The sequence below is a fragment of the Bos indicus genome, chromosome 10 (assembly GCF_029378745.1).
Source record: "Bos indicus isolate NIAB-ARS_2022 breed Sahiwal x Tharparkar chromosome 10, NIAB-ARS_B.indTharparkar_mat_pri_1.0, whole genome shotgun sequence".
Taxonomy (NCBI): domain Eukaryota; kingdom Metazoa; phylum Chordata; class Mammalia; order Artiodactyla; family Bovidae; genus Bos; species Bos indicus.
In genome coordinates, this window is record NC_091769.1 from 12,485,894 (window position 1) to 12,506,875 (window position 20,982).

The following is a 20,982-nucleotide window of genomic DNA, read 5'->3' on the forward strand; positions in this document are numbered from 1 at the left end:
AGGCTCGTCAAGCCTACTAATCATGCCTGGGCTTCTAAGATCTGACCGGGAAGGCCTTAGTGTCTCCTCTCCTTCGGGAGAACGGGAGGACGCCTGCGGCCTACGTAGGTGACATAAATTCCTTGCCCTGGAATTCTATTAGCTTTCCACGTAAACCAAGTTATTCAGCCTCTTTTCTCCACTGAATTTTCCTACTGAGCTATCCCCATTCTATTACTCTTTATATTTCTAATTAATATTTAATTAAAGCTATTGTATCCAGTTCGCTGAAGCCGTCTCCCCTTCGAATTTCCCTGGATCCACCAGGGCTGGACCCCGGCAATGTTTGTAACTAAAAATTGTACTTTCAACTCTGTCCTCTCTCCTGAACTCCAGATTCTTACAGGAATTGTCTATAGGTACCTTCACCTAAATCTCACAGGCATAAGCGTGCACAAGAGAAGTTCTTCCCAAATCTACTATTCTGTTTCAATTATTAGTACCACCTTTGACCCTGCAGCCCGTCAGAAACCTGGGATCATTCTCAACTCTTCTGTTTCCTTTATTCTTTTATCTAAAAACTGCTCTTTCCACCTTCAAAATACCTTTGCATGGATCACATCCTCTCTGTTCCCAGCCAATGGCCTTGTTCTGCGTCTCATCTTGACATCTCCAGGACTGTCACCGGGGACTTCTAACAGCAAGATGCCCATACCTTTTCAAATCCATACTCCACAGAGTTTTCTTTCTAAATGCAAAATTTATTATCTCTCACTTGGATATCAGCCACACTGCACAACTGCAGAAGTTACCAGTACTTAGAATACATAATCACCTAACTGGTATCTCCACTGTTCTCATCATAGCCAGAAGGATCTGATCATATTACTCTCCTTCAGCGGCTCCCCTGTATCTGTAGAATAAAGTCTCAGATGAGGCCTGCCCTGCTGTCCCACTGCCAAACTCTAACCTACCATCTGGCCTTCCCACCCTCACCCTCCCACTTTGTGGTCTAGCTTCTTTCTTTTTTAGAGGTGCTCTATTTAGAACAAATTTCTCTTTTTCTTCAAACTCAGTAATGGTCTCTCTCCTCTCTGGAGATATGCCCAAGTCCTCAAGGAAGAGCTGACCATCCCCTACTTCAGGCCAACTGTGATCTCATGCCAGTTTAGGTTTATTATTCCACTTTCCACTAGTCTTTGAGTAACTTCTGCTGACTCTTTTAGCCTGCAGACCTGGCACAGAATAGGCTGCTTGGCAGATGTTCCTAAAATTGAAATGGGCCCAAATGAGCTCAGGGAGACACTACAGTTGGAGCCTGAGTACCTAGGAGTACAAAGGCCTTAATCAGAAGGAGTAGAAAAATCTGAAGAAATGGCTTATGGGAGAGAGGGAGAGATGATGGTTTCTGCCACAAACACGCTGATCTGAGGACTGTGACAGAATATCCAGGTGGAGAGGTCCAAGTGGCAACCGGGAAATACAGGTGCAAGATTTAGGGAGAGATCAAGCAGGATGAGAGTTAGAGGCATGTTGAGAGTCTGAAGCCAAAACAGCTGATGAAATAAACAAGAGAGAGTAATAACCCAAGAGTAGAAGGCAAAGAACAATACCCTGGGAAATCATGAGGCAAGGGGAAGAAAAGACAGGATTACAAGTGAAAAAAGTTGCCAAGGAAAAAGATAAGCGCCAGGTGAATGCAATGTGAGGAAAACTAAGGGAAAACAGTCTCAAGAAGGAATGGGATTAAATTAACTAAGAATGTCTAGGGGTAGCTGGGTTAAAAATAGTACACTAAAGAAAGTTTGTTTCCCCTGAGCTGTAATGTTAAAAGTCCAAAGGTTAAATTCTCTTGGGGCTGTCCACCTACATATCCAGCATCAGAAACCACAGGGCACTCATAAGGGAAATCACGCGCTCTCTGACTCACAGAGAGAGCCATTCAGAACAGTAGAGAGAAAACAAAGTCAGGATAAATAAAGTCTGATCTGGGGTATACCTGAAATTGGACCCAACTGCACCATTTTCCCTAGCCATGGGAGAGGTTCTGGGCCAGGCTCAAAGAGAGACATCATGAGGTTTGATTTCTTCTTGCTGTCAGCTTGAGAGTAGAGCATCCCATGCCATTCAGGACTAGATGGAGAGAAGACGGACGGTGAGAACAGCTTTACGCCTGGGACTGTCAAGCTAAATAACTCTACCCTGTGTTTTTCTCTCGAGAGATATGGCTTTCAGCTTTGAAATTAAAGCCAAATCCTAAACCTACAAATGCATACTATTGCCCCCTAATATTAGCATTCTTTGGAGATATGTATTACTAGTTATGTAGATACAGAAATAAAAAACAGTCTTATAAGAGAAAAAGAGAATCACAAGGGCAGCAGATAGCTGCAGGTGTGGTGAGGAGTAAGAGCTGTGACCTATAGGTCTCTTCAGCCACCTCCAAATCATTCACAGAAATACCACACAGAGAAGCCCTTCTAACACAGTGCGCAAAGTCATCACCCAGCTCTGTTCACACTTCTCAAAGGGCCTCAGGTGATTCTTGTATTCAGAATTAGTACAAGTAACTTGAGTACCAAGAATCTAGCACACCAATATCTAATAAGAATTGCATTTGTCTTTTTGGATTAGCTAATTTTAACTCCAGCAGAAATGGAGCCATGCTTCCTCTAGGTATCCTTAACAACTCTTGATCTTCTCTACCAATCAATCCCAGTTGATGGCCAGAGGATGACCAGTCACCTCTTCTTCTCTAACAAACAGGTATTTTCGAAAAGGAAGCAGGCAGTTCTGCAGATTTTGAGACTATATCCAAAGTCAAAGCTAGAAGGGCATTCCTTATAGAGAAGGAATATAGCACAGTGGTTATGAGCATGGGCTACAGAGTCACACGCATGGATAAAAATCCTGACTCTTTCATTCAATATCTTGAGCAAGTACCATGACTTTGCTCTCTAAGTCTCAGTTTCCTTGTCTAAGGCAACAGGGGGTAATACTGATACCTCTTGGATAGTGTTATGAGGGATTAAATGAGTTAACATATGTAAAGTGCCTAGAGCAGTATCTGGCACATGGTTAAATGTTCAATATTATCAGCATCTTTTTTTCATTTTATAGCTGAGAAGTCTGTCTAAGATCCTATAACAAGTTGGCAGCATTGCTTTAACTGACTCCGGGTTTCCTAGATAGGACAGAAAAGAGGAAAACTGAGAAGAGATATAATATAAAGGCAATATAAAGATCTACTGCTCAACGCTACATGGCAGCCTGGGCAGCAGCGGAGCTCAGGAGAGAGTGGATACATGTAATGTGTGGTTGAGTTCCTCTGTTGTTCACCTGAAACTATCACAACACTGTTAATCAGCTTACTCCAATACAAAATAAAAAGGAAAAAAAAAAAAACAATGTAAAAAATACTTTATTAAGGAGGCAACATATGTATACACCTATGAGTGATTCATGGTGATGAATTATCCTCCAATTAAAAATAAATAAATTTAAAAAAAGAAATAAAAAATGCTCATCATCTAAAAAATATAAAGGCAGTATAATGAAAAGACTCACTCTGTACTTACTCTAGTGGATGCTTTAAAGAGAAGTAGACACGGTGACAGTAGGTGGGGAAGATATGGCAGGAAGAGAAAAAGACTGATGAGATTCTTTCTATTCTTTCAGAAAAATCTGGGAAATACTTCACTTTGTAAATTGATTCTCCCTTTCACTCAACAAATGGTAAAAAAGTTTCTTACCCTAGCTGAACTATCGCCACCATTCCTTCCACTTTTAGGCTGCCATGAAGCAGGACACAGAAGTTGGGTATCTTGCCTGCAATCTGATTGGCTGAATTTTCATCTTCATTGTCATCAGTTATACCAGTACCCACCTCATCACCTTCTGTGAAAAGAGAGAAAACCAATCAGACTGATATTAGCTAGAAAAGCCCCAAGCTCCAATTGCACTCTTGGTTGCTTCTAACCTTGGAAGGAGAGTACATGGAATTATAAAGGAATATTATAACGAGGAAGAAAAACTCATATTCTGGCTTTCCTATGTCCATTTAAAAATCAGTTTCTACATATTATAGGAATTCCATTTATAGGAAACATCTAGAATAAGCAAATCTATACAGATAGAAAGGATATCAGTGGTTACCTGAAGCTAAGAGAGATGGAAGGTTAGGGATTGACAGCTAAAAGGTTTCTTTTTGAGGTAGTGAAAATTCTAAAATTCTGATTCAAAAACTATGGTTATGGTTGCATAACTGTAAATACACTAAATACGACTACTGAATTGTACACTTTAAATGAGTGAAGTATTTGGTATATGATTTATATTTCAGCAAAACTGTTACATAAAAAATCAGCTTTCCTTAGTTTTTACTAGAACACTAAGCTAGATGCTCTCTCGGAATTTTAGGCACCACTGAAACAGAAACAGAGGTTCAAAGATGTCAAGAGTGTTCTCAACTGACAGCCCTTAGGCAGCAAGTGGATGGGATACCCCAAAGAACAGTGACTTCTCCACAAGCCTCTTAACTCGCTTCTCCAACTCCAGGTTCTCTCCAACAGATGAATGCATCTTCCTTCAGGTAACCTCCTTCTGGAACTATCCGTTTACTCAAGCTGATTCAAAGACTTTCTAATTCAATAGGAAGACTCTGCCTGGCTTGATATTCAATACCCCTTACAACACGGCTCCATTTTGCCTTCCCATACTTTCCTTTCCACTGTTCTCCTACATGAACTCTTTATTTTGCCCACTTTCTTTCTTGGCAATTTATATGGGTGTGCAGAATCCCCCCAGGACCTTAAAAATAAGGGAAACCTGGTTGTTATCAATATCAAGAACAATAAGGTAAAGTGTAAACACAATGATCACAAACAGTCATCTGTGAGAACATATCAAAGATTTGGTCTATGTGATGGATGATTATGGAATACCCAAAACTCCAAATGAAATAACCGTGAGTAAATGAAACGTGATCATAACTCAGTAGGGGGAAACCTGATTGACTGTATACATTTCTTGGAGAAAGTTGGTGAACATAAAGGAGATGGTCAGCCTAAAACAGAGAAAAGAGAAGTTTAAAGTGCTAAAGACTAACATTCTCCAGAGAGATGCTGAATTCAGGAGCTGTAACTATAGTTGCTGGAGAAGTATATTCTGAGATAATGTGGCCTCACAAGGGCCTGGATTCATTCATTCATTCAACAGTATTTACTGAGTATGTGCTATGTGCTAAGCACCAGTAGAGAACAGGTGCAGTTTCTCCTGTTATAAAGCTACATTCCACGTTCATCAGGCAACTTTCTAAGAACTACTTTGGTTTCCCCAGCATGATCCCACAGGGAAAGACAGAGCCCTAGATGAGGAACTAAGCAAGCATTCTCATCTCTAAAGAGGACTTCCACTGTAAATTAACAAAGCAGCACACAGTAAATCGTGTCACATGCTTTCCACAGTTATAAAGCAGCAGAATTAGTTTTTAATATATTAGGCAACACTCCATTTTTAAAAAAATCCAACCCAGTAAATACTCCTTTCCCCAAAACTCTTCAAAATGGGCTATTCTACTACCCAACATTTAAGAATAACTTTAGATAATAAGATACTTCATATGTATCACTGGAATAAGAAGAGAACTCACCTTTGTTAAGTGCTATAGGTAGGACCAGATGTCTGGACAGAACTGGGGGACTTGAAATATCTGCTATATCAATAAATCCCACTATTTCCAAATCTGAAAAGAAGGAATCAACATAGAATTAATTCATGACAAACAATAACTGTTGGAGATGATGTGGAAAGAAGGAAACCCTTGCTTCTCTGGAGCCCAGAGCTGTGGTGTGTGGAGTTGGCTGAGCTGTGAAGACTTTTCAAAGTTTCTGCCACCAGCAGTGGAGCATCTAAATCCTGAACTGAATTTGAGATTTACCCACTGAAAAGGAGTGGAAACATCATTAACTACAACCAAAGGTGAGTTCTGATCAAGGTACAATGAAATTCTGATATGTTCAGTTAGAAATAAAACTTTAATGGCAGTCCTGGACACAAAAGCTAGTTGTATTTATTCTGTTAGTACTATCTATGTTTGAGCACTTCCTTAAGCATTGATTCCATGTGGGATTTGCAGATAAATAACTTATTTTTGCCTACACGATATCAAGTAACCTCCTTATCAAATGTGGGAAAAAAAAAAGAAGGAAACCCTCCTACATTGTTGGTGGGAACGTAAATTGGTACAGCCAATACTGTTCTCTATGGACGACAGTACGGAAGTTCCTTAAAACCTGAAAATAGAGCTACCACATGACCCAGCAACCCCAATCCTGGGCATATATCCGGAGGAAACCACAATTTGAAAGGTTGCATGCACCCTGATGTTTACTGCAGCATTACTTAGCCAGGACATGGAAATGTCCATTGACAGAGGAATGGATAAAGAAGATGTGGTACATAAATGCAATGGAATATCACTCAGCCATAAAAAGGAATGGAATAATGCCATCCATAGCAATATGGATGGACCTAGAGATTGTTGCACAGAGTGAAGTAAGTCAGAAAGAGAAAGACAAATATCATATAATGTTGCTCATATGTGGAATCTAGAAAAATGTCATAGATGAACTTACTTGCAAGCAGAAATAGAATCACAGATGTACAAAACAAACTTATGGTTCCCAAAGGGGGAATTGGTGGTGGGATGAACTGGGAGACTGGGATTGATATATACACACATTGAGACTGTACACAAAATAGGTAACTAATGAGAAGCTACTGTACAGCACAGGGAACTCTACTCAATGCTCTGTGGTGACCTAAATGGAAAGGAAATCTAAAATAGAGGAGTGTTTATATATATTATATATATATATGTGTGTGTGTGTGTGTGTGTGTGTGTGTGTATATCTGATTCACTTTGCTGTACAGCAGAAACTAACACAACATTGTAAAGCAATTATACTCCAATAAAAATTAATTCATCTTATGGGAAGGTACATTATTTTCTATGTACTGGATTTCATAAACACTGTGTGTTTAGTTGGGGAATTCAAATATAATGACTAGGAAGGTTATTAGAAGTTTTTCTGAATGACTCTAGCACTTTGCATTTCAAGTAACTAAGAAAATAAGGATATCTGTCTATTTAATGGACTTAAGTTTTATGACAAATCAGCTAAACTTTTTATGAGGCTAGGTCCTCAGCCAAGGCAAAAGCTTAATGGCTGTCTTTGTAAAGGATGTTCTGGTCACCAGGGGGCGATATACACAAATATTTCCACGACAACTGAAAGCAGCCTGTATTTGGAGAGCAAGGCTATTGCATTAAAAATGCTTTCCCTGAGAGAAAGAAATACATGTTCTACAAAACCAGGATTGCAGTCTATATATGACAATGATTTCCTTGCTTTATAGAAACTGTATTAAAGATCAAAAGTATGTTTTGAAAATTTAAAATTAGTAAAAAAAAAAAAAGTTGAAACCCAAAGTACATTCTAAAAGTTTCTTTCTGATTATATAGATATTAGTATAAAAACTTAGAAAACACTAAAAACTGTAAAGAGAAAAACAAAGTCACCCATTATTTTTAATTGGAAGAAGCGTTCATATTTCACTCATTCTCAAAACAATTTTTTTAAAAAGTCAGGATCATGGTGAGTATACCGTACTTCTTATATTGAATAATCAGGAAATCTGATTCTCTGGACTTTTGGTGTCATTACTTTCTTTAGCTGATTAACAAATGAATTAGCATAAGCAGTTATATATATTTTTTCATTTGAGTAGAAAAAGGCCTATGTTTTAAAGTGGTTTAAATATAAGCTTTAACAAAAATCCTGGACTAAAAGTTTATATAACTTAGTCCATTAAATAAAAGACAATTATCCTTATTATCTTAGTGACTTAAAATGCAAAGTATTAGAGCCATTCAGAGAAATTTCCAGTAACATTCTCAGTCATCGTATTTGATTTCCCCATGTAAACACTGCTTATGAAATCTGATACATAGAAAGTAAAGTGCTTCTTGAAAGAAAAGATCTATTGAAAGTTACTCATCCAAAAAAAGATGGGAGTCTAACGGGTTTGAAGGCAACAAAACATTTGGCACATTGCAGTCTAGTTGCAATGAAAGAGACGGATGCCCTACTTTCAGAGAGCTGGGAACAGAAAATAAAGGCCCAGAAAAGAAAAGAGCTTGTGCACAGCTTTTCCTTCAAAAACTCCTTAAAATCTATACATTTAAGAATGCAATGAATCTCCAGTTGTATTTAATTTTAATCATTTGGTGACTGAACAGCTACCTAGTGAATGTCTACTGAGCATGAGACAGTATGCCAGGCACAGAGGGCGATCTGGTGACTAAAATAGTTGATGGTTCAACATGTACCCACCACTCAAGGAGTCCATCTGCCAATATCAGACAATTCTCTTCTCTACTACCCTAGTTACTTTAGATTCTTGGCTTTGCCAATCTAACCTAAGTATAGCACCGGCAACACGAGCCAGGTAGAAGTCATATACTTTGCTTTCTTTTAGTCATAAGCAGCAGGATTAGAGTGGTACGGTATATCAGAGCTGAGACCTGAGAGATTCCACTCACCTAGCCAATAAGAACTAGAGGAAGTGACTTGTCCAGGGTCACAGAGGAAGACTCACACAGACAAGTCTAGAAGCTAGCTCTTCATACATGACCTTAATAATGATGCTAGTCAGCCTCTGGTGGCTCAGAGGTTAAAGTGTCTGCCTCCCAGGTTCGATCCCTGGGTCGGGAAAATCCCCTGGAGAAGGAAATGGCAACCCACTCCAGTATTCTTGCCTGGAGAATCCCATCGACGGAGGAGCCTGGTAGGCTATAGTCCATGGGGTCGCAAAGAGTCAGACACGACTGAGCGACTTCAATTTCAAGCTTCTACAAAGCTTTCCATGCTTCTCTCCATGTGTGTCAAGTCAGTCTTACTATCTCTATTAAAGGACTACCTCAAGGATTTCAATGCTAGTGAATTTGGCTCTGGTTTTCAATCTCTAGTAATTTGTGGTTATAACCCTCTAGGATTGGAGATTAATTCATGACGTCACCATGGAAGACCACTCATCTGCCAACCCTTAGGCAATGCACCCTCCCATCCAAAGTATACTGAGTATGTATTTCTCTTCAGCCCTCCTGGAGAGAGGAGAAGAAAATCAGAAGTTAGAAGAAAGTAAGGATAACAGAAGTACTAAGGAGGAAGTTTAAAAAAAAAAAGTTACCTGTATTAATGACTTTAGGGATAGGATCAATTTCCTCATCTATTACAAAAGGTTCTGGCCTGGGGAAGACTTGCACGTCAGCGGTGAGGTGGCCGCACTTGAGGACAGCATGGAAGGGTGTATATGCCAGATCTATCAGCTTTCTAGAATATGATGGTTATTTGTTATAGGAACAGTAGTATGACACATGTACTTTTTTCCAAGGAAATTTTTTTTAAGATGTCAAGTTTGTTTTCCCTTCAAGTTTATTCCAAAGCTATGATCTATCTGACCATTTGTGAAACAACAAAATCTGATATTTTTGGTGAGGAAATTTCAATTCTGAAAAGCCCAAAAGCAAGTTCATCTTTGTCAATGTAAGGAAGTTGGTAACTATAGGCATTATAGATTTAGATATGCTTAATTTAAAAGGGAGTAAACTTTTAAAAGTCACTGCTATCAGTCATAATATCTGAAAAATGTGCAACTTGGGGAAAATGAAATGACACAATTAGAAATAGTAAACTAGATATTATTGTTTGCTATCAAATTATAATAATAGATTGTAAGAAGGCAATAAAGTTCAATGTGTATACTCACCCAAACATAGACTGTACATTTTTCAAGCACAGGGGACCATCAATAGTAAAAATCTGCCCTTCACCATTGTTTAAATCTATAAGACGTTCAAGGCAATCCAAGGAATCAGTGCTCTGAAGCTAGAAAGCAAAACGACCCTTTTCAGTTCAGTCGCTCAGTCGTGTCCGACTCTTTGCGACCCCATGAATTGCAGCACGCCAGCCCTCCCTGTCCATCACAAACTCCCGGAGTTCACTCAGACTAAAGTGGCATAAAATGAGACATTATTATCAACACACCAAGGTCACATAAGGGAGATGATTTTTTTTCTTTAATCAATGTGAGAAGGAAAACAATTTTGACTCAAAGTTGCCAAAGAGGAATGTTATAGAAAATTATACCAGTAGAGCTATTTCATTTCAAGTAGCTTTGCAATGATTCAGAGGTGACTGCAGCTAGTATTCACAGACCATCTTCCATTCCAAATGTTTCTAACATCTTTTGGTAAAAACCATCATTATCTATATTTTACAGATAGAAAAACTGAGATGAAGAAAAATTAAATAACTTTCCAAACTAAATGGAAAATCAGGAAGTGGAGTTTAATAAAACATTCATCAGAGTAATGTTACTTTACAAAAAAAAAAAAAAAAAAAGCATATACTTCTGTCAACATTCCTAGCTTAATGGATGTTAAGAATTCCTAACTGAGGAAAACACTGACCACCAAAAAGAACATTTTGACTCTTCAGCATGTGAAGGATCTTTGTGGGAAGTAGGATGGATAACAACTCCTGCTATGTCTCTTGAGATAACACTGTGCTTTCAAAGAGCATTTGAGACAGAAAGTCTTTTCAAATATAATTAGTAATCAGTCTCAGCTGAAACAATGCAGGTCGGTGTGATAGTACAGGCATACCTCATTTATTGAGCTTCGCAGATACTGCTTTTTTTTAAAACAAATTGAAGGTTTGTGACAAACCAGTGTCAAGCAATTTTATTGGCCCCATCTTTCCAACAGCATTTACTCACTTTGTCTCTGTGTCACATTCTGGTAATTCTCCCAATATTTCAAACCCTCCACAAGCAGAAAGATTACAACTCGCTGAAGGCTCAGATGATGGTTACCATTCTTTGGCAATAAAATATTTTAAAAATAAGGTATGTAGATTTTTTTTAGACTTAATGCTATTGTACACTTAACAGACTACAGTAAAGTATAAACAAAACTTTTATATGCACCTGGAAAGAAAGAAATTAATGCAAATCGCTTTATTGTGATTCCCGCTTCACTGCAATTCCCACTTTGTGGTGGTGGTCTGGAACATCCTGCAATATCTCTGAGGCATGCCTGTATACATAATGCAATATTACTGGAATATATTAAAAATTAAACTGAGTCCCAAAACATATCTAATCAAACTAAAAAGAATTTAGTACAAAGCATTACCTCCTCCAGATTCGCCATGCACATGATGTACAACTTAGATGGAAAAGGAAAAGGTAGTGGAAACCTGTTGCTCTCACCGCGTTGGTTGTGAGTAGCCAAGGAGTGCCGCAGAGACCCTCTACCGATGCCAAGACAGCCATCTGTCACCAGAACCACCTGTTTTCAAAGAGTGAGAGCAGCTTTGTCCATGAAATAACATATTTATTTAAGGCAGTCTCATTTGGCAATGTTTGCATTTCTCCCGAATTACATTTGCACTGAAAAATGTACCTTTGCAGGGATACAAGGAAAGATGTGAATAAATCTCAGTAACATTTTGTCGAGTGAAAGATTACACACATTTTATGATTCTATACATATATATATGTGAAGTTCTAGAACAGGTGAAACAAAACTAAGATAAATCAAATAGGGAATGTAGGGAGATACTGGGTAGGAAGGGGCATGAGGAAACTGCAGGGTAATGGAAATGTTCTATAGCTTGACTGGAAGAGCAGTTACATAGGTGTATACATTTGTTAAAACTCAATAAACTGTACACTTAAGATCTATGGATTTTACTATCTTTTACCTAATTAAACCTTTAAAGAAAAGCACCTACCTGTGAACACTTAAAAAAAGGACAAAACCACTCATAACCAATTCTTACTTAACTGTATTAAAACTAGAATCCTACTTCTCAGACGAGGAGTTGGCACCTAAGGCGCTGCTGTCAAAAATGGAATAAGGATTTACATGTGTCCTTAGGAGGTATCAGCACAGATCTGAAGACTGATTCATGACACTTTATTTTCAAAGATGACAAACTTTATCTACCCCTGGTCAACTAAAATGACAACTCCTTTAAACATGTATTTATTTACCATTTTGCTCAATGGCATGTGGGATGTTCCCAGACCAGGGATTGAACCGGTGTCCCCTGCACTGGCAGGGGAATTCTTATCCACTGTACTACCAGTGTGTATGTGCGCTCAGTCGTGTTAGACTCTGTGACCCCATGGACTGTAACCTGCCAGGCTCCTCTGTCCATGCAGTTTTCCAGGCAAGAACACTGGAGTGGGTTGCCATTCCCTCTTCCAGGGGATCTTTCAAACCTAGGGATTGAACCCACATCTCTTATGTCTCCTACATTGGCAGGTGGATTCTTCACCAACTGCACCACCTGGGAAGTCCTGAAATGCATTCTTAATCAACCTATAATGTTTAAAAGACTTCAAAACATACTAACAATGAAGGTTAGTTACAGATCATTTTCATTTTTCTCATTGCTTCCAAGTGATCTCGTGCAGGGTGGACTTTGCAAGCAATCCAGAGGAGGATTGTTTTTGCTCTCTAACCTAGTCTAGTAACTTGACAATAATAGGCCAGTAAGGCAGTATTAGGTGGTTGTACCATGTGAAGCACCAAGATTCACATGTGCATGCATGCACATTCACTTATGTCTGACTCTTTACGACACCAAGGACTGTAGCCTGCCAAGCTCCCCTGTCCATGGGATTCTCCAGGCAAGAATACTGAAGTGAGTTGCCATTTCCTCCTCCAGGGGATCTTCCCTACCCAGGGATCGAACCCAGGTCTTCTGCATTGGCAGGATTCTTTACCACTGAGGCACCTGGGAAGCCCCTCAAGACTGGCACTTACTTCTAAAGCCCAAAAATGCTTAATAGAGGTCCCCTGGAGAGATGTCATCTCTTGGGAAGGCAGGCAACGCATATCCCTCTTTCAAGTACCAACAGCTGCTACCTAATTATTTACTTCCGCCACTAGCTTTTTCAGATGCTGTGTGATAATGAAATATTTTTTGTAATGTCCAAATGAAACAGACTTTACTCTAATGGACTATGTCTAACGAAGACATAGTCCAGCTTTCTAAAAATTTGGCTAAAAATATTCCATATTAAAACAAATCCATTTGATAGTAACTGATTATAAAAAACAATCACTAATAACTTCCACTGTGTTTTGGACCTGGTTCACCCCAAAACTCACCAAGCAAGTCTAAGTGGATCCAGGCCCAGCTCCTTGCCCTCAGGGTACAGTATATCTCAAATTCAGATTCCTCCTTTTTGCAAAGGAAGAAGAAAACATTAAAAGGCAGAAGTCTGCATGGTGCATAAGGTCTGGCTCTTACATACTTTCTGAGTTTCTTCAAACACTGAAGAAGTAGCAAATGAAACTGTGTTATCCGCTAGCTTTCAGTTCGGAGGGTATTAACAACAAAACGTTACTTTTCATTATAGTTAGGAAGTTAGATAGTCTGTAATGTACCAAATAATTATGAAGTAAGGTGCCAAAGATTTTTATTTCTGAAAAGAAATAAAACGTATTTATTGGCTTTTTTAGCAAGTGTCCACTAAAGTGCTCTGATTTTAACCTTATTGTAGTAGGTCAGGGTCTTCACCAACTCATGACATCATACTCTATCAACAGGATGGTTTTACAGCAAGAAAAGAGAAAAAAGCTTAAAAAAAAAAAGCTGGGTTTACTGAGATACAATTTACATGCAGTAAAATTCACCCTTATTTGTATATAGTTCTACGAGTTCCAACAAGTGCATTCAGCGATGTAACCACTTTTACGATCAAGATACAGACCGGTTCCATCACTTCTCATATTCCTTCATGCTTTACTTAGGTCAACCCCTAATCTTTCCAATTGTAGATTGGGGTAGATTGTACACTATAGGCAGCTACAATCTTATATTTATTTAAAAAACAAATATCACTGATGCTGCTGACACTACTGAGGAATTCTGTATTTGACCCTATAGAAAAAATCATATACTATGGGCCACTGACTATTTCTATAAGCAAAGTTTACTGGAACAGAAACACATTCATTTATTTACTTAATATATATGGCTGTTTCTATGCTACAACAGAGCTGAGGAGCTGCCACAGACCTGCAAAGGCTAAAATACAGAAAGTTTCCTGACTCCTGTTGTAGACTATTATGATTTTCCTTGTGGCAACTTTACTGTTTTCTCCTTTAAAATAAACCACTTCTCAAAGTACCTCTTTATGGCAAATGTTCAATTGCTACAACTCTGCTCTGATTTGATGCTAACGTAGACCTAATGTGGACTCACGGGAAAGGGCAACCGATTTTATAACATTGATACACCTCACTTTTTAGACGAGTCAATAGTTGAGAAGGTTAAAAGTGTGCTGAATAAATGCTACACTGGAATAATGCAGACAGACTATATTGTACAGATGTTTACAATTCTATCACTCAGAATTATAATCATCCCTTCCAGAGAGTGTTCTAAAATTCCACTGCGAGCCCTCTATATTTTATACAAATACCAGCTTTCAATAAGTCAATTTACTAGGAAGATGCTTTCCTTAACGCATAATTGTGCTGCTTTCTGAGTATACTGGTGTCGATTTGGTGTCTTCTTTTAAAAGATACCAATAGCATATAAGATAGTTTGTGGGAATTACAATGCATGCTGTGTTACAGCCTGAAGAAAACTGAAGCACCTCAGTGGTTAATGCTTTTAACTTAAGGCAAAGAAAAGAATTAAGCTTTTACCTGACAAGGAATTGCACCACCCCATTCTTGCTGAACGATATTGCAAACACCAACTAATGCAGACTCCAAGCAGGTTTTATCATAATCATCCATATTACTTAGTGCTTCCTGATTGAATGAAAGATAAAATTGTTCATTATTCTTTATTGTTTTCATTTGTTACTAGAAAAAAACATAAACTGTTCAAAGCATGAATGTCACACAGGGGGACATTGCATTTCCGAGAGCCCAAAGTACACTTTCTTAAAGAAAATTGGTAAAACAGACTTCCTCAACTGTAAAGGATGGTAAAAAAGAGCTTCCCTTTATTTTGTTCTCTCATCAGGTGAGACTGAATAGCCCATCAAGTTCATATTTTTGTAAATGATCTTGACAGAATAGTTAAAATGAAAAATGTTTAAGCACATCAACAAAAATAATGCAAAACTTACTGAATACTATCACCACCTTAGGCATTTTACATGCATTTAATCATGATAACATCCTATAAGGTGTAGATGATTAACCTATTTTTAAAGTAAGGAAACTAAGGTACAAAATGAGTAGTAATTTTCCCAGGTCTTATGCCCACGTGGCAGAATCTAGATCTGAACCCAGTCAGTCAGACTCTAAGACTCCTGGTCTTAATCATCACTCTGCACTATCTATATAGCAACTCTTGACATTTCACACTACTAAACATCCAAGGTCCTCAGTTTACTTACTTATAAGAAATTCGGTGCAATGAAAAAAAAACAAACAAACTTTGAGTCACTTTTTAAAAAAGTGAGATAATAAGTGATTTAACAAAATTTTATTACTTATATTTAAAAAGCAAACTACACTGATCCTGATTTTCTAAACTGCCTAGCAATTATTAAATTGTTCATTTTAATTCCACAAACACTGACTGCTGCTCCCTATCCGCAAGGAACTGTGCGAGGCATTGTTGGAAATATTAATAATTTAGAGATGCTGCCAGAAAGTAAATTCTTTGGCATATCACAGACAAACCTTTGGAAGATAACACCGATCAATCAAAGTTTTAAAATGAGGATTTCTTGGCATCTGTAAATCAAAGGCTATTTGTTGGGGAGGAAATATACTCCTGAATTACTCTAGAATGAAGGCTTTTGTAAGGGCTATTTTTCATCTCAAGTTTATAGAAAAGTAGAAAATAGTAGTGTTGAACCTAAAGATCTTGAACCTCAGGGAACAAGGCACTACATTCTGAGATGCTCCCCTCCCACAGAGAATTTCAGAAAACCAAGAGAGGTGACTATGGCAACAACTCACAGCTCTAACTCAGAGCTCTAACAAAGGCTGAGGGCCTACTGGTTATAATCCTTGTTTTATAGTTATATTCAAAATAGTATACTCAGAGACTTATCATTAAGCAATTCCAGTTATAAATATTCAGTGCAGTATGATAACACTGCTTTCCTTCCTATAAATTTGGGCCCTGTACATATAATAACTCATTTCTTTTAGTACCTGTAGGGTGTTATAATCTCTTGTGAAGGGAACCATCAACTCCCAGAGGGATGAAAAAACCACCAGAGCTGTAAACTCAAGCTTGTAATTTGTGGCCATGTGCTCAAACAGCATTGTCAAACCATGGGCTGCCAGGTGCTTGCGCTGATATTCCTCAGACCCCTCGACAGACACAGGTCGGGTCATGGAAAGAGATACGTCCATTACCACCACTGTAGGCATGATGAAAGCGATCCCGGTATTCCCAATCCGAATAGAGAAGCTATAGAGAAATGCTTCAGAAAACAAACATGATTAGGTCTTTCATGTCATGGAAAAAAATGTGTTTTTTTCATCACGTGTGTGTGTGTGTTAGTCACTCAGTCATGTCTGACTATTTGCAACTTTGTGGACCTGTCAGGCTCCTCTGTCCATGGAATTCTCCAGGCAATAATCTGGAGTGGGTTGCCATTTTCTTCTCCAGGGGATCTTCCCAATATAGGGATCGAAACTGGGTCTCCTGTGTTGCAGGCAGATTCTTTACTTTTCATCATAATTTTAACCAAACTTGCTAGAAATAATTGAAGGCAAACCCCATTAAGTTGAGGTAAGGGCAAATCTGCAGGGATGTCAGAGTAAGGGAAGCAAGCAGCTTCCCTGCTCTAGGTCCTCTGTATGAGGACCACTCCCAGAATCACCCATTAAATGGCCATAAATCAAGGAACATCTTAAGTTTCCTCTAGTAAAAATAAAATAAACAAAATATTAAATTCAAGTAGCCCCTGAGTTGAAGATTTTCAAATGTCATACAACTTAAAATAACAAACATTTCTACATGACCTCTCCAACACTTAATTTACTAAAGAACCTTTCTAGTCATTCTAGACATTTCTAGACGTTTCTAGAACATTTCCAGTTGTGGTGTTTTTTGACAATCAACCATTTTTGGGGGCACCATCACTATCCTACTCAATACAGCAGTATTTGGGCAAGTGTTTTCTGAATTATCTCGTTGCTTGATGTCCTCATTAAAAAAACTGAATGCAAAATATACAGTGAAAGGGCTAGAAAAGTTATAGTCCAAACTAGACAAAGCAGGAAATCATTAAGCATGGCAGAAGCAACCAATTGCCTCAGCAGTACTCATTATAGACACACCAGCAATGGTGTTTTAAATATGAAAGAAAAGAACAAAATGAAAGAATACGTATGACAGGGGGCTTCCCTGGTGGTTCTAGTGTTAAAGAATCCTCCTGCCAATGCAGGGGGACATGGGTTTGATCCCTGGTCTGGGAAGATGCCACATGCCCAGGGGCGACTAAGCCCATGCACTGCAGCTACTGAGCTGCAACTGCTGAGCCCATCGCAACTAGAGAAAGCCTGTGTACTGCAACAAAGACCCGGGACAGCCAACAATAAAGAAATAAAATAATAATAATAAAAAAGGATATGTGAGACATCTGGCATTATCTCAGGAAACTGTATGAAAGCCAAAATGGAAAAAGGGAAAACAAAAAGCTCTTTAAAGTTATGAATTGAGAATCAGTATGAAGAAAACATTTCTGTACTCAGAAGTAGAAAAGTTTACAGATATATAGACCTGCTCTTGATGCTGCTACTCTATTATTAAGAAAACTACAGTCCAGTCACACAGTGAAATATCATATAGTTATAAATAAATGACACATGTCAAAATCAGACATATTTATATAAAGTATCAGCAACTGAGAAAAGCAGGTCATAGGACTATATGTATACACTGATTACAACTTCATAAAAATCATACTGCATATATTCAATTAGAAAAGTCTCAAGATGGACATAAATAAGTTAGAAATTTAATGTTCACTAATTTCTTTTTTTGGAACTTACTTCAAAACACTGCGTGTTTTAGTACAGTGTCCAAATGCAAATATGTGATATTCTCAAATTCTATTTGTAAAAAGGCTGTTGGGAATTCAGGGCTCACAAAATTAGGGCTCACAAAAACAATGTTATAAAGGGGGATCAGGGGCTCAGGTTAAGTAGGGAAAGCCTTTTTACCACATAATGGCCTAGATACATTTCAAATACAGTGACGCCTCATGCATTCAATATCAATAAAGACTAAAAGAGATTACTCCTTCAGACTCAGAATTCCAAAATGTGTAACCATTTTGGTAGAAAAAATTAAAATGTGCATCCATAATCTGTGCCTCATTAAATAGTGTGCTAAACATAATTCATTCTGATTTAGCATCACAACTATAAACATGAATACTGCCCAGCGCATTGCTGCCCTGATGTTTTAATCTACACTACCATTCTTCCAAGTGTGTGCTGCAAAACACTGTCCTGGACGGATGCTCCAAGACAAATGAGTTCAGGGCTTATTAAAGATACTGAGGGCTTCCCTGGTGGCTCAGTGGTAAAGAATCCACCTGCCAAAGTGAGAGACATGGGTGCAAGCTCTGGTCTGGGCAGATCCCACACAACACGGAGCAACTAAGCTCGTGTGCTACAACTATTGAGCCTGTGCCCTAAAGCCAGGAACCGCAACTACTGAAGCCCATGTGCCCCAGAGTCTTGCTCTGCAACAAGAGAAGCCACCGCAATGAGAAGCCCCGGCACTGCAACAAAGGGGGCCCCCACTTGCTGCAACTAGAAAAAAGCCCACACAGTAACAAAGACCTAGCACAGCCAAAAATAAATAAGACACAGAAACTCTACAGCAAAGAATCCAGTTTAAGTTGCTAACTCTATATTTCCCATTTAATCCTTCTCTGATCATCAGTTAAGGTCCCATGGAACAAGTATTATGTAGAACAGACCCCGAAACATTGCCTTTTACTCAAGGGATCCATCCAGGCTGTTGTGTTTTGATGCCTCCTCTTTATAACTAATTTTTGGACCATCAATTTGCATTCTACTTGTCTCTGTAATCATCCTTCTTTTCAATTTTGGGCTTTTGGCGACTATGAGCTAGAAAGCCAGGTAATCCAGCTTGTTAAAACTGTGTCCAAAGTTAACAGGCTCAGAGTTTCTTTGAGAGTCAAATGCATGCACTGAGGTTTATCAACTGAGTACTATTTCATCTACTCATCTTTCCAGACCCTTTTTGGATCTCAGCTGTGTTATTCAAGAAGTGAGGTTCTGTGCAATCCTGGTTCAACTACACTACATTAGACCACAAGCTCAACAGGAGCAGGGGCAGTGTGAATTTTTGCCCATCAGTGTCTCTGAAGAACCTATCACATCAGAACCTCCCTCGTGGTCCAGTGGTTAAGATTCCCAGCTTCCACTGCAGGGGACCTGGGTTCAATCTCTGGTCAGGGAATTAAGATTCCACAGGCAATGTGGCAAAAAAAAAGGAACAAAAGACTTTCCCACAATTGCCACATTGTATGTACTGGACAAAACTTGATAATTACTAGAGAACTACCTCTCAGCACCAGCTATAACATTAATTTTTGGCAAAACACATTACAAATTTTAACTCTGCACACCAGAAACACACTTCCTCCTCTCCTCCTTCATGCAGAGGTATCAGGAACTTCTATGCCTCTGCCTACACAGAGTTTATCCACCTCCTATGGTATTCCCACTCAAGCATAGAGGCCTTCATGAAAGTTACTGAAAGTTGGGGATGAGCAGTACCGACCTCATCTCTTAGAATGAGAATGAGAATCAGGGGACACAGATTTAGATCATATATAAGAAAGCATTTCCATCCAGCTCATGAAATCTGCTGTAAATCTGCTGTAATGGGTGACCACAGCCTGCAGTCTTGCCTTCTAGAAGGCACCTCTGGAGCTGGCTCTTTCTTCTGACTGATGCGCATGTGTCCACCCCCAAACACACCTCCTTAACAAGAGCAGAGTCACAGGAAATCCATTCAGAACTCAGGTTGTAAGCACAGAAGTAAAAGATGGAAGTGAATATTCTTGAAGAATGGTTCACTCAAGCAGCCTAATCCTGATTAAAAGGAAAAAAATCCCTCCCCACAAAGTCCAGCAATTCTGTAAAAACACGTTCTCTCTCTCGGGTTGATTCTTACCTTTCACCCCACCCCCACACTTGTCGTAAGTACTGTTTACCAACAATGCTTAAGACAACTGGTAGCCTTCTTTTCTCCAGAACAGTCTACTCTTGAGAAAAGCTCTTAGCCCCTTGATGTGGCCATCTCCATCAGCTACATATTTTTAATTCTTACCAGAAGGAGGCAATTAGTTTATTCATAAAGAACTGATTCTTACCGCTCTTAAGGCGTGATTCCACTCGAATTTCTAGGGATCCACTAACCTACTCTTAAGTTTCTCTGTTGGCCTGGCATCCCTTGCCCGGTTGAGTCCCCTCCACCTTTCTCAGTTACAACTTCACCTCTCAAGTGCCAACCTGGAAATACAGAACTCCTGCATTTGGATCGCGTCTGCTTCTGGTTGTGTTTTTACCTTAAAAATCACTCAAAATATTTTGAGATCTAGAAGTCTCTCTTATGAGAAGAGGAGGCGAAGGGGGCCTGGGCAGGGGGCCGAAATGGTGTGCTTGTACGGAGCTCCAGCGCCGCACAACGAAGAGAGGCGCAGAACTGGCACCCAGGCAGTAGAAAAGCCGGGCGTTGGCCCCGCGCTGTTCCCCGCCGCGGACCCCTTCTCCTGCAGCTCTAACAAGCAATCAAAAGCAGCCTAGGGACTCCGGCCTCCTCCACTGACCCCGTGCCCATCACCGACACAGTCCGTCCACAAAAACTTTCCGCCCGCTCGCAGCACCCGGAA

The 20,982-nt window shown here is 39.2% G+C and overlaps 1 protein-coding gene across 4 annotated transcripts in view; it reads right to left on the reverse strand.

Moving 5' to 3' along the window:
• Positions 1–20,969, reverse strand: part of INTS14 (integrator complex subunit 14) — a 45,587-nt gene extending 24,618 nt beyond the window's left edge. For 3 of the 4 annotated variants that reach the window (XM_019968134.2, XM_019968135.2, XM_019968132.2), the window contains exons 1-9: positions 20,464–20,969; positions 16,250–16,524; positions 14,777–14,884; positions 11,240–11,395; positions 9,811–9,929; positions 9,232–9,374; positions 5,630–5,722; positions 3,732–3,876; positions 1,979–2,112 (exon numbers count right to left, since the gene is read on the reverse strand). In XM_019968134.2, the coding sequence (XP_019823693.2) occupies positions 1,979–2,112; positions 3,732–3,876; positions 5,630–5,722; positions 9,232–9,374; positions 9,811–9,929; positions 11,240–11,395; positions 14,777–14,884; positions 16,250–16,471 (1,120 nt within the window). In that variant the 5' untranslated portion in view covers positions 16,472–16,524; positions 20,464–20,969. The remainder of the gene's footprint in view (positions 1–1,978; positions 2,113–3,731; positions 3,877–5,629; positions 5,723–9,231; positions 9,375–9,810; positions 9,930–11,239; positions 11,396–14,776; positions 14,885–16,249; positions 16,525–20,463) is intronic. The other variant, XM_019968133.2, reaches the window with a different exon arrangement.
• Positions 20,970–20,982: the final 13 nt, after the last annotated feature.